Raw genomic sequence first — 14,619 nt, 5'->3', positions numbered from 1 at the left:
TCAAAACGTAACCTTTTGTTCTTTTGAACTCCTTCCAATAACATTATTCAAAGACAATATCTCCATGTGGTAGGCATTAGACTATGTGAAGTAATCTTCTTTGACCAACCTATCTGCAGATCACTGTGTTTCTATAACACTTTTCTAAGAAATCATTACCCTAGAAATTAGAATTGTATTTCAATCTAGAATGGAAATGTAATATATTTTAAATCTAATTTCACATTCTCCATGCAATTCTAATTGCTGGAACTTAAGGTTTCCTATAGTTTTCTCTAAAGACATCTAGGTATTTGGAGAAATTTACAAGCTCAAAAGTAAACTGTTCTTTTTTTGTTGTTGTTACATCAAAATAGCCTTTGTAGCTAATACCAAGAACAAAACAAAACATATAATTGTGTTTGATGCCATAATATTTTGTCTAGATTCATGATCTAAGGATTAGAAAACAGAACCTTCCTTTAAGATGAAGAGTAATAGAAATAGTTTCTATATATAAATAATTTAGATTGTTTTATAGTAATTTTCAAGCTATTAGCATGAGGTTTTTATGTTAAGAAACTAGAAGTATGTTTCTACAGTTTTTAGTACCTAGTCCTACCAATCATTATAATACTAGTTCAAGCTCTATATCAAATATGGAAGATGCAAGATTATATTTAGACCCATACATCAAGTACAGCCACAACAGATTTCCCTGAATCCTTTGGTTTAGAATTGTGAAGTAGACTTTACTCAGCTTCTCTTGAACATGAGAACTTGAATATGGCAAAGAGCCTGGCTTTCTGAGAGACTGATTGTCTCCAATAGCTTCTGCCCCGCTCAATGCATTCCAGTGGAATGGCTGTGCTCCAAGTCCACATCATTAAACATTTCCATCTTGTGGGACCTAGAAACCTTCCCTGTTGTTGCCCCCTTCCCTGTTGTTGCCCCCTTTCTTTTATCAAGAAAGGATAGTTCAAAACCATCCTTTCTTGATAAAAGCAGTAATTCTGTACACTCTTAACTAGGGAATAAATCCAATGTAAATAATGGTATTTAATTTTGAGTAGTCATATCTGGGATTGTATTGCATAGGTTTATGAATATGTATTGCATCTTAAAATATATTTTAATATAAGCATAAAAATCTCTAATCATCAAAAATTTTCCCTCTTTTCAGGCAAAACCAAAGGTAATAGAGCCAATAGACTATGAAAATGTAATTGTTCAGAAGAAAACTCAAATAATCAACGATGGCTTGCGTGAGCTGCTACTTTTTCCGTATGATGATTTCCAGGTACTTTTTATTTTTTATGAATGTTGAATTAGATTTATTATACAATACTATAATACTAAGACTTGAAAGAAAATAGATCTACCAGTTTCTAATATTCTACAGCTGTGTGGTTTAGGTACATCATAAAAAATTGAAAAAATGAATCAAGTCTAAGTAAATTTCAAGGGGTTTATTAGTTCACTGGTCATAATCTGTAGATATTGGTGAAGTATTGTTATCTTTCCATTTTTGAGCTTAACTTAATTGTTAATTATTTCTTTTAAAGTCTTAAACAGGATAGGACTAGATTACCTGATATGACTCATTTTATATCCCTTCTCAGTTTTGGAAATCCAATCATCTCTTTGGGAAATTAACCCAAAGTCACTTATGGGTTTTTATGTGATGTGGAAACACAGTTATTAAACACAGCCTTTAGAAACAGATAGCTTAACAGTGGATGGATAAGTGTGTTTGTTGGTTATTTTCCTAGTGCTGTTTGTTTGTTTTTTCCTGGGACATGATCATATTGGTCTATATATCTATGTTGGCGTTATTGTATATTCTGATATAAATCTGATTTTCATCGTTAATCATAGTTTTGAAAGTCAACTCCAATTTGTTTATGACATTGTGATCATTAGCCACAAAGAATGTCCAAAGAGACAAGGAGTGTTTAAATGCTCAGTATGGCAAGCAGACTAGTTGGGCTGAAAAATTAACAGGAAAAAAAGGCCCAAGGCTTATGAAACTATTTTTACTCATCTAAGCAGATTTTGAGCCAGTAGAGAGTGTCAACTCTTACATCTACTTTGGCCAAGTGTTCAGTACACAGACAGAATTGATGAAGAGATATCATTTGAGTTAGCTTTCATCCAACAGAAAGCAAGGATGGAATTTTCAGTATCATAGACATAACAGTGATGACCTATGGTTGTGAAGTGTGCAACCTACGAAAATCAGAAGTGGAAAAACTTCAAAAAATTGAAATTGATTACCTATGAGCTGGAGCGATGAATTACAGAAAAATCTTGGACCTAACTGAATCTTTAAAACATTTATTAATATATAATACTTCATGACCCAGACCTTACATTCAGATTCAGAATCTGAAGTTGAAGAAGTTGCTCCAGGTGAGTGTATGCCTTGTCAGCCTCAGGAGGGACAGAACCGGACATCACATGAGGCTGATCAATCACAAGCACTACCTGAACAGCTGGACCTGTCAGGTGATGATGACATAAAGTCTCCCAGTCCTTGCAGTAGATAGGTGGAAAGAAGATAGAGCAGAGTAAGTTAGATTACTTGCCAAGCAATGGAGTAAACATTCTAATTAGTGACAGCTGGCTGCAGGCTATAAAAAAGACATGATTTACCTTTGTTCTCTTTGCTGGAAACAATATCTGGTTCATGCATGACTCCTGTGTATGAATTCTACTCTTGGATCTTAGATGCTTGGACTAGCTGACAACTTGGACAGATTCTTGAAACTTTAGATAACTCTTCTGCATACTCCTCTTTGAAAACAAACTTCACAGGCAAGCCTTTGTGGTGTTTGACATTGCTTGCTACAGTGCTGTTGCTTGAAAGTAAAACTCATAATCTCCCCCCAAAAGTATGTATTGATTTGTGGCTGCAACCTCAAGCAGGGCACAATACAAATACCTGTTGGTGTCATTGCTTCAGGCAGAGAACCTACCTGAATAAATATGACTGAAGTACCAAAGATATCATACCAGTCTAACAGTGCCAAACTATATGTCACTGCTTGAATAGATAAACAAATGATCATTTTGTATAGCTTGAAGAATCTGTAAACAGAATGAACAAATAGTTCTAGGTCAAGATGAACTTCAAAATCAAGTTGTTAGTAGTAGTTAGTAGAAAAAGTAATTGGTTGAATTGATATTTAGTCATTTTAAAAATGTTACAAATGACCATCATTCTTGCTATGTTGAGGGAAAATGATTAAGAAGATTGAACAATACAATTAAAATATTTTAGAAACTGTCTGAAGCAGCAATAGAATAAATAGCAATAAATAATGAAACAATATAGGCAGTGGGAGATAGGAATTTATAGATCTGTCAATAGTAGTTTGAGGAGAAGAATTGGCAGACTGAAGACAGCTCTGCAAAAAGCAGACCTGACAACTGCAACATGATGAACAGCTACTGATAGATGACCAGCTCTTTTATAATTCCTCTTGTACTTGAGATCACCAACAAGTTCTCCAGACAATTGCTTCTTGTGAGGAGACCACAAATAACAAGTCTCTAGTGGGTTTAGAGGTCTGGGAGATGAGGGAATAAAGATCTTGCTCAAACTACAGTCATTGCCTTTGAAAGAACACTGGGTTCACATATTTTGTTTTCTAATCACTTTCAGAAATTGCTTGTTAATAGCCTTTATTAGGAATTTTGGATTAACAGGTTTTATAGCACCAGATGAGTTTCCTTGAATTCTTAGTGAAGGAAGTTTTAAATTCAAGATTAAGGATTTATGTTTTTTGGAATGAACAGCAAAGAGTGATTAAAACTTTGATTTTAGAAAGTTCCACATGGGGGCCCAGATAATTTGAAACAAAGATTTTTGGAATTACTTATTAAAATGCTTTTGTTCTGAAGTTTTTTTAAAATAGCAACTTTAAAATTAGACAAAGCAAAAACCATAAAGAAGTAAAGATTACGATTAAAGGAGAAGACATTCAAATACAACTTACAAATACAGAAAAAAACCCAAAATATTTTAACACTGGGCATGTTGAAGAATATTTTTGAACAGTGGATCCAAAAGTTAATTTTAAGAGTTTCTGCCTCTATAGATAGACTCTAAAAGATGTTATACAAAAGGGCAACTTTTACATTACAAAACAGAGACTGATTTGGAAGTGGATTGAAAAGTGATTGGCTACAAGAATGACATAGAAAAAGATATCACACTGGATACTGGCCTACATTTTAAGAATTAAAACAGATATACAAATAACAAACAAAGAGAGTAACCTGGATACTTTTCCTATATTGGATTCATAAATTGTTAAAGCTTTGAAGAATTTTGTAAGAATAGACAAAAAAAAAAAGACATTCTAGGACATTATTTGAATAGCTAAAGATCCAGATTGTTAGATGTACTAGGAAGAAATATAAAGTTGGTTTATTTAATCAAGATTAAAATACATATGTTACTTTTGGTAAACTTCTGGTAAACTTCAATGGACTTTTGCTATGCCAGGACTGAATATCTATGGAGACTCTCAATGATCCGCGTCATAGTTGCCCCCAAATTGTTTTTCCAAAAGGAAACTGGACGTTCTTGGGGGTTTTTCCCCCCCTTGAAAACATTTTGCTTCTCATCTAAAAAGCAGAACTGAAGAAGTTTATTGGATGAGAAGTGAAATGTTTTCAATGAAAAAAATCCTAGAAAGTCCAGTTACCTTTTGGAAAAGTACCTTTGGGACATCAGGACTGAAATGACAATCCTTTAAGGATTTGTTAATAGACGGAGATCAGCTATGGGAAGATGATATGATCTGCTCTATTTTAAGAGGATATGATAAGTTACTAAAATTGTTTGTACTTGTGTTGAAGGGAGAAATCATTTCTTTATATATTTCTTCTTTTTCACTGTTATTTTTTCTATTTTTTCTTCTATTTTTGTTTTTTTTCTTTTCTGCACTTTTTTTTCCAAATTGGTATTAGATTTGCTCTAATTGTAATTTTAATGAAATTACTTCATTTAAAAAAAGAGTAGTTTTTCTAGAATGACATTCTAAAATGTCTTGGTATGGTACAATTTAAAATCTGAAATGTTATTTGGAATATCATTTTTTTACCTGTTTTATTTGGAAATATGACCATTTTCAGAATAAAATAAATAACATGAATGATAATTAATTGATACATCTATGTGGCTGTTCAACTCAAACTATATGGCATGCATACTTTTATATACATCCCTGGTTATATTTGTTCTCAGTCTTTGAAAAAAAATGTAATTGGAAACACTTTTTTTAAAACAACAGCTTTATTGTAGAGTTAAACTTTTCATTTTTACATATGATTAGTTTTGCCTAAAGTGTATTTTAAAGAAGGGTGTTCCTCTTTTAAAGGAATTGAACTATTTACCTGTGTGTGTGGAGAAAACTATATTTAGTAGATCCAATAAGAAATATGTTGAACATTTATGGAAGGAACCACATCAAATGCAGGAAACAGGTGTGACTATAAACAATAGGAAGTGCATATGTACTTTAAAAGTCAAACATCTTGGAATTTATTACCAGAACATTGACCCTCTACAAATTTAACGTTGTCTTAAGTTACTTCTAAATTTGGCTGTTATTATGAAGTGTCTCTATCTCCTCCATGCAGTATTTCAGAGACGGGGAGTAGGGGGAAGAAAGGGATCTTTTAATGTTCCATTTATAATTCTCTGTTTTCTAATCTTTCTTTTAATTTTTGCATCAAATTCGTTAAGTGGAAAAAAAAGATGGTAGGACAAAAGCCGTCATATGAAAACAGCCCTAGTTTCCTTTAGAGAAAAAAAACCTCTATGATATCAAAATAATCTTTCATGTAATTTATATGCTGCCCAGCTCCCAAATTACTCTGGCAGCTGTAGCTAAGAAGATTTCTAATATTTACATTCTGAATACTTTTATTATAGTAATAATATTTGTACTGAAAAGTACATTGGGATTGGCAACTCAATTGCTAAACAAAGTGGTCATTAAGTGAGACAACACATGACTGTCCTGTTTAGCGGCAGCAGGTCCAACAATCCTGGTTACAGTTGTTAAGCAAATTTCCTACAGTCATTAAGTGAGACATCATGTAAGCATTATGTGCAACTTTCTGTCTATTTTCCCGTGGCTTTGGTTGTTGGAAGCCATCTGGGAAGGCCCACATGATAATAACATGTATGTAAGTGCAAGCACTGATCATAAGTTACTTTTTTCAGCACTTTTGGAGCTTCAAACAGTGGCTAAACTAATGGTTATTAATCATGGACTACATATATATGTGTATATTTATTTATTATTTAAATTATTACTATAATAATAATTTAAATTATTATTATATAAAATATACTTCTCAGAACAAATAATATTACTATAAAATGTTTGTTAGGCAAAATAATACATCATAAGGCAATAATTTTTGAATCAATGTACCACAAGTGGGCTAACATAAAGAATGCATCCAATATCTAGGGCCCATTACTGCCATGAGATTGTAATTTGTGAAGTTGTAGATGCTCCAGCATTGTTGTGCCACTCCGATCACCCGCAGTCACATAATTGTTCTTTCCAACACTCCCTGCCAGCTTCCCACAAAGGAAATCAATGGGGATGCCAGCAGGAAATCAAAAGACTCCCACTCCCATTGCTTTTTTTGCCCACCTGTGGTCATTCTCTTTATTTAGTTAAGGCGATATCTCTCTGAAATGTTGACCAAATGGGCCACAGGTTGTCCAATAAAGCTTTAGAAATCAACACTGAAATATTCATAATGGCAGTATTGCAGTATCTTTACATATTATTTTTATAATCTTATAGTTTTAAGTTTAGAACTAATGTATGACCAATGATGTTATATGAATGCAACTAGGATATTCTGATTGGGAGATATACAATTAATTAACTGCTGCAAAAATATGCAATGATATCTGTTGAATAAATTAATGAATTAAATATATGCTTACATGCTTTCTTTTGAAAATATTGCAATGAGTTTAAAACTCAGAAAATATGCACATATCTAAGTATGTTTGAGAAAACAGCAAACTGCACTATCACCATGTGCAAAATATTTTTAAAAATCCATAGGAAGCTTAACAAATAAAAAATTCTGATTTTTTAAAAATAATGCACAAAGAATATGGAAAGAAAACCTGGTCACCAAAAGAAATACATAGAGTAGACCAGAACTGAAACAGAAATGTCAGGAAAGCAAAAACTGAAAATGCACTGAAAATGCTGAAAGGTATTAAAAGACAAAAAAGGGACTCAGTATATCTACTGCTGCAAAATGCTAAAAAGCAAAATTCATTTCTATATTTGTTCTCTTTTCTCTAATAGAAAATTTAGTTCTATGAGGAAATTATGACAACAATGAGAAAAATAGGAATAAAGATAAAACTGTTAAAAATCTACTCAGAGATTCCTACTGATTTTGAGTTTAAATGTCCAGGACAGATGAATTGCTTCCTAGGCCTTAGTTGATTTCTCGATAAACCTTTATGCATTATATTTAGGAAATCCTGGAGAACTAAATGCAAATATCCCTATCTTTAAAAACAATAAGGAGGGAATTTGAGGGATTAAGAGTCCCTTCTGTCTGACATCAATACCTAGAAAGACTCTAGAACAGATCATAAAGCAAGTGAGCAGATTTCAAAAACACTGTGGTAATTGCCAGCATGAGCAATTGTTTCCAAATTAACTTTATCTTGGACTTTGATCAGATTGCTTTGTTACTTAGAATATGGAAATGAGGTAGACATAATAGACCTTGATCTCAACAAAGCATTTGACAATAGTACTTGTGACATGCTGATTATAGGCTGAGTAAATACATGTATGGCTACAGGACATTAATTAATAAAGAATGTAGTTGAAGAATTCTGAGGATTTTCATGGATGTCATCACAGTGGAGCAAAATTTCAATATTTTTATTAATGACTTGAATGAAGAAGTGAAGGAAGTGCGCTCTAGCCGAGAATACTTTTAGGACAATAGGTATGGATGATGCATCTCTAGTGTAATCAAAGGACTACTATATAGTGCTGTTGTGACTTCTATGCATTTTAGACAACAGACTATATATGTGCCCTGTATTTAATATATTTGAAGATATATTTGAAGGTTTTAGCAAACCCTGGTCTAGAAGTATATTTTCCCAACTAGATGCTACAAATCAGAGCATGATCTAATACCATGTGTCCAGCTCTAGAACCTGCTTGTCTTTCAACTAATTTTTTTAAAATCATTTTTTAAATTCCATCTTTATTATTTTTATAAATAACTCAAGGCAGGAAACATACCAAACACTCCTTCCTCCTCCTATTTTCCCCATAATAGCAATCCTTTGATGTGGGTTGGGCTGAAAGAGAATGATCGGTCCAGAATCACTTAGTAGTTTTTATTATGGGGTGCTAATTGGCAGAAAAATGCTGGTTACCTTTTTTATATGTTAGAACTATAAGGACTAAACCCCACTCCTGTAAATAAAGTTCTTACTGACTGTATTTTTTTCCAATAAAGACTGCAGTATTGAAACGACAACACCAGTATGTATGTTCTACAATTCCAGAGAATGCAGAGAAAGAAGCTTACAGCTTATTTGTAACAGAGGTAATTTTTTTTTTGTATCTTTCTAACATACGCCACTTCTGGGCTACAAAAATCTAAATAGTCATTAGATGGCATCAGGTTTCTCATATCTCTTAGACATCTGGAGCTCATCTGGATTTCTGCAGTCCAGAGGTGGTATGCCTAGTTACTTAAGTCTATATTACAATTTGCTTTGTTATTGTAACCAGTCAGAACAACAATAAAGTGTTCCGATTCATCTCCACCCTTTACTCAGAGCTCCAGCTGGCTAGAGTAGCAGTCTTGAAGTACTATTCAGTAAGACTTTAGAAGCTGTTTGGAGTTTTGTAAAATTTCCTTCCAAACTAGCTGTTTGGAGTGTGTTGGATATTTAAGAAATAGGCTGTTTCAATATTCTGAACAGATTTACTTTTTGATTTACTTCGTTACTTAGTATTTCAGGAACAAAGAAAGAGGAAAAGAAAATAATGCTTTGTTGGTTTAATAAATATAGCATAAAATATAATATAGAGCTCTGTTGGCTCAGCAGACTAATTAGCATCACTTACATCTGCTCCCTGCAATTACTGCAAGTTCAAATCTTACCAGGCTCAAGGTTGACTCAGCCTTCCATCCTTTCTAAGGTAGGTAAAATGAGGACCCAGATTATGGGGGCAATAAACTGACTTTGTATAAATATACAAAAGTATAAAGACTATTGCTTAACGCATTATAAGCCACCCTGAGTCCCCGGAGAAGGGCGGCATATAAATCAAATTTAAAAAAATAATTACATCTTGAACCTCAGCATTTACTTTGAGTCTTTGTGTTTCAGTGAAAGAGTAGAAGTGGAGATTTTCCTCTTCTAAATTCCTCATGGAGGATATATTTTGAAACCTCACATGATATATCTATATCAATCCAAATCCAGTTGTCTCTCCATTCTAAATTCAGTCTAATTAAATTGCTAGATGGTTGAGCAAGTCAGTTTTCGCACTTATTTATTGCTGTCAGTTGTTCACAATTATGTCTCTTTAAATCACTCTGGCAGACTTCTTGTTCATTCATACAGTAGTACAGACCTATAGGGAGATTGCAGTACAACTCTCCTTTCTATGAAATACTCATTTCTTAGAATGGTTTTAGAATGTTTTAGGAAATTGAATGCCAAAATAAACTCTACAGGTGTGGTTTAGTTAAAGAGCGTGTTGCTTCTGACTTTAATAGGAGTAAAGAACTTTTTGTCATTCATCATAATTTAATAGAAGTAGCAGTACTTTATTGCAGCTAATGATCAGCTCCAAAGAACAAAGAAAAGGAAAACAAATAGTAAGAAAGCAAATAAAAACCACAGAAAAACATGTACAGTATTAGAGAAGTTAAAGTTTAGGATATTTTTCAAATTGTAAAACAAAATGTAGCCAAGTTAAGAGAAATAAAATCACAGTAAACAGATAATAACCATAAATAAAATTGAACTGGAGGGCCTGGCAATCAGGCTAAATGGGCTACTGTTAGCTTTAAGTGGACATCTTTGTAATAAGAGCAATATAAAAATACAATAATATGGTTTAGTGTTTCAGAACTCCTTCAATACAGGGGCAAAGTGTTTATTCAAATGGGATGAGTTTCCCCTGAAGAATAGCTCCTGCGAGGGCATTAAATCTTGCCAGAATTAGGGCTGTTCTGAAATTTGGGAGCTGCTATTTGGTTTAAAAATCAACCTGGCTTGAAAAAAGGTGAATAACTGCCCAGGAACACACCTCCGAGTATGACAGCCAAGTCTGATTCCAAGTCCCTGGCATGCTGCGTAAAGGATGCCTCTGCATCTTAATATACCAACATCAGGATTACATCTAGCAATTGCTACCCTAAGATGAATCAAAGTAATGGCTTAAATTAAAATCACAACGATTAAGCCACAATGGGGGGAAAATAACCTTAACTAATAAGAGGGGAAAAAAGGCATAAATTTTCAATTTTGATCACTCCAAACATATGGTGAAGGAATACAATAGGAACCTATCATGGATACTATGAAAATGGCATTGAAAACCACTGAGAGGTCAAGAAGAATAAGAATGATCTACTCCCCATTGCCTTCCCCCCACCCCGAGGCCATCCAAGAGCACAGTCAATGCTGTCTCTGTCCCTTACCTTGGCCTGAATTCTGATTGAAGGGGATCCATTAATCTGTTTCATCCAGAGTCCTTTAAAGCTAAAGTGTGACCACCTCCTTTCCAGAATCTTCCCTAAAAAGGAAAGGTTGGAGACTGGATGTTGTCCAGATTGGTCAGGCCAAGCAATGGTCTCTTGAGAAGGGGATGCTCCACCACTTTCTTCAGAAACGGAGGGATTCCCCCTCCCTCAAGGAAAAGCTTACCACCCACCCAATCACACATCCTATCCTGGGCAGCCTTGACCAGCCAGGAGGGGCATGGATCTAAGAGGTAGCTGAATTAAGATCGACAAGAATCCTGTCCATTTCCTGTAATGAAAATTCCATTTTTTCTTTAATTAGCATAGATATAGCAGTGTGATCACAGCAATTACTCAAATTACTAAGATAAATGTATTGTTGCCTACAAGAAGTGTCCTAAAGTTTATTTTTTGTCCTGATTTAAAGTGTATTAAGACATACATCTCTGATTGGCATGTTGTCAATTTCAAACATGAAGATTACTCAGGAGACTTTCGGCAGCTTCCAAAGTAAGTAATTTTTGTCTTAAGCTTTATATTAATGCTTAGTAATGCTTATTAACTTTTAATATTTAATGTGGTAGTTTCTTGGAAATTACTTCCATTTCAATTCTAACATGCCAGATTTGGAAACATGTTTTTTCCTGGCCTCCAGGTTTAATTTCTTAGGATGATTCAGTCCTGCAGTATGGGTTTCACAAAAACAACATGGAAAGAGCATTTGCAGTTTGTTTTTTCATGATTTATTCATAATTGTTCATTAATTTTTAAAATTCCATTTTGAAATCTGAAATCTGAATGCTATATCAGTACTATATACAGATAGTTGCAGAAATGTATGAGGCTGTGTTAACTATTTTCCTATAAAGGCAGAATGTCAGTTCAATGAAGAAATAAGGAGTTTGATCTTGTGACTCCCGAGGATGTGGACAGGATTCTGGGTAGGCTTAGCACTGCCACATGTTTATTGGACCCGTGTCCCTCCTGGTTGGTGCTGGCCTCCTGGGCGGTCACATGAGGCTGGCTCCAGGTGATTATTAGTTTCTCTGAGTGAGGGTTTCTTCCCTTCCGCCCTGAAAGAGGCGGTGGTGAGGCCCCTCCTCAAGAAGCCTTCCCTGGACCCGGCTGTATTAGCGAATTATCGTCCAGTCTCCAACCTTCGCTTTGTGGCGAAGGTTGTGGAGAATGTGGTGGCGCGACAACTTCCCCAATACCTGGATGAAGCTGTCTATCTGGATCCGTACCAGTTGGGTTTCAGGCCGGGGTACAGCACGGAAACGGCATTGGTCGCATTGGTTGATGATCTCTGGAGGGCTCGGGACAGGGGTTGTTCCTCTGTCCTGGTCCTATTAGACTACTCAGCGGCTTTTGATACCATCGACCATGGTACCATGCTGTGCCGGTTGGAGAGGTTAGGAATGGGGGCACCGTGTTGCGGTGGTTCTCCTCCTTCCTCTCTGACCGCACGCAGTCTGTGTTGGCAGGGGGACAGAGGTCGACCTCGAGGCGCCCTGTTTGTGGGGTGCCACAAGGGTCAGTCCTCTCGCCCCTCCTGTTAACATTTATGTGAAGCCGCTGGATGAGATCATCCGTGGTTTTGGGGTGAAGTTTCATCAGTACGCTGATGATACTCAGCTGTACATCTCCACCCCGGACCACCCCAATGATGCCCTTGACATGATGTCCTGGTGCCTGGACGCCGTGCGGATCTGGATGGGGAGAAACAAGCTCAGGCTCAACCCCTCCAAGACCGAGTGGCTGTGGTTTCCGGCGTCCTGGTATAGCCAGTTGGCGCCATCGCTGACTATTGGGGGTGAGATCTTGGCCCCCTCAGAGAAGGCTCGCAACTTGGGTGTTCTCCTGGATGCACAGCTGTCTTTAGAAGATCATATGACGGCTGTGGCCAGGCGGGCTTGTTTTCAGGTTCGCCTGATTTACCAGTTGCGTCCCTTTCTGGACCGGGACGCCTTGCGCATGGTCACTCATGCCCTTGTCACTTCCCGTCTGGACTACTGTAATGCTCTCTACATTTGGCTCCCCTTGAAGAGCACTCGGAGGCTCCAACTGGTCCAGAATGCAGCCGCGCGGGTGATTATGGGAGCGACACGGCGCACCCATGTAACACCTCTCCTGCGCGAGCTGCACTGGCTCCTGGTGGTCTTCCAGGTGAGATTCAAGGTACTGGTTACCATCTTTAAAGCGCTCCATGGCTTAGGACCTGGGTACCTATGAGATCGTCTTCTGCCACCGATAGCCTCCCACTGGCCAACACGCTCCCACAGAGAGGGACTCCTCAGGGTGCCATCGGTCAAACAATGTCGACTGGCGACCCCCAGGGGGAGAGCCTTCTCTGTGGGGGCACCTGCCCTCTGGAATGACATGCCCCTGGAGGTACGTATGATCCCCGACCTATGTACCTTTCGCCGTGCCCTTAAGACTTTACTGTTCCAACAGGCTGGGCTGGCTTAAATAACGAATTTTAATGGATGTTTAGTTTTTAGTTTTTTAATATAAGGGCCAAATTATTTAATATGTTTTAAATTGTTTTTAAATTTTATGGATATATGTTGTTTTATTGTGGCTGTGCACCACCCTGAGTCCCTCGGGAGAAGGGTAGTATAAAAATTTAAATAATAAATAAATAAATAAATATGCTGTAAGTTCTCATTTTTAGCAGGTGAAAATTTAATATTGATAGATTATAGCAAGTATGTCAACAATTAGTTTAACAGGTGTTTAAATGATTTTCCCTGCATTTGCAAAACAAATTTCAAATCCTTTCCAAATCTTAGCTACATTTGCGTTCAAGATACAAAAATAAGAAAAAGCAAATCAAAACTATTATTACCTTCATATAGGCATTCTCTTTTAGAGTCTCTCATGCTATATATTGTAGTCATACTTTCATACACTGGCAAGCTGTTGCAGTGTGTGACCCTATAATAATTATTGTGTGTTATGGTTCTTTTTTTTTTTTTTTTAAGCAAAGGGAACAGATTAGAAAAGCTTCCAGTTCATGTTTTTGAAGTTGATGAAGAAGCTGATAAGGATGAGGCAAGTCTATTTTTTTTATTATTTTACTTCAGTTCATTTTAAAGTTGTTATGATATAGGCCCCTTTGGGAGTAACAAAATGTTATATTTAATAAGAAGTAACTTTATCCTGAAATCTTTAAAATATATTGAATACTATATTACTTTGCCCCAGTGATCTGTATTAGGCATAATAATTTTAAATAGTTTGTAGATGGAGGTGCACGATAGTTCCTTATGTATTTTGTTTATTATTTTAAAACCATCTTATAATTCTGTGTATTTCCAGATGGCATGCAATATTAAAATATTATTTAAATTTAAAATACACGCACCATAAATTACCTTATCTTTGTAAGCTACTATGAATGTATATCAATGGGTGGCATATAAACCTAATGAATAAATAAAACAAGAATTTAAGAATTTAATTAAAATATTCAAAAGTATATGAATTCATACTCTGAAAAAAAACAGGAACAGATGAATTTATATAGCAAAGATTGTGAAAAAGATTAAAATTATTACTATATTTTTAAGAAAGATTCTTCTCTCTAATACCATCTGCTATTTCTATATGCTTTCTTTCTCCTTCCTTTTCCCCCCTTAAGAATCTAGTTTCCTTAATCTTTTTAGAGAAATAGTACATTGCCTTGCTTCTTCCAACTCTCTGGGAATTAATAGTTTATTAGTGTGTCTTTTGGTTATGCTGACCTACAAGAATTTACAGCTTTGTTTAGAGACCAGTTCCACGTTATAGATTTATCCAGGGGTGGGTTCTAAATTTTTTTACTACCGGTTCTGTGGGCGTGGC

General features: G+C 35.7%; 1 protein-coding gene across 14 annotated transcripts in view; it reads left to right on the top strand.

The window, feature by feature from the left end:
• Nucleotides 1-14,619, top strand: part of DOCK9 (dedicator of cytokinesis 9) — a 116,098-nt gene that overhangs the window by 33,888 nt on the left and 67,591 nt on the right. For all 14 annotated transcript variants that reach the window (XM_087871514.1, XM_087871509.1, XM_087871505.1 and 11 more), the window contains exons 2-5: nucleotides 1,163-1,279; nucleotides 8,527-8,616; nucleotides 11,201-11,283; nucleotides 13,758-13,827. In XM_087871514.1, the coding sequence (XP_087727640.1) occupies nucleotides 1,163-1,279; nucleotides 8,527-8,616; nucleotides 11,201-11,283; nucleotides 13,758-13,827 (360 nt within the window). The remainder of the gene's footprint in view (nucleotides 1-1,162; nucleotides 1,280-8,526; nucleotides 8,617-11,200; nucleotides 11,284-13,757; nucleotides 13,828-14,619) is intronic.

Source organism: Pantherophis guttatus, chromosome 5 (assembly GCF_059756535.1).
Source record: "Pantherophis guttatus breed Tessera chromosome 5, ASM5975653v1, whole genome shotgun sequence".
Taxonomy (NCBI): Eukaryota; Metazoa; Chordata; class Lepidosauria; order Squamata; family Colubridae; genus Pantherophis; species Pantherophis guttatus.
The sequence above is the reverse complement of the archived record's forward strand: the minus strand, read 5'-3'. Positions and strand labels throughout refer to the sequence as shown.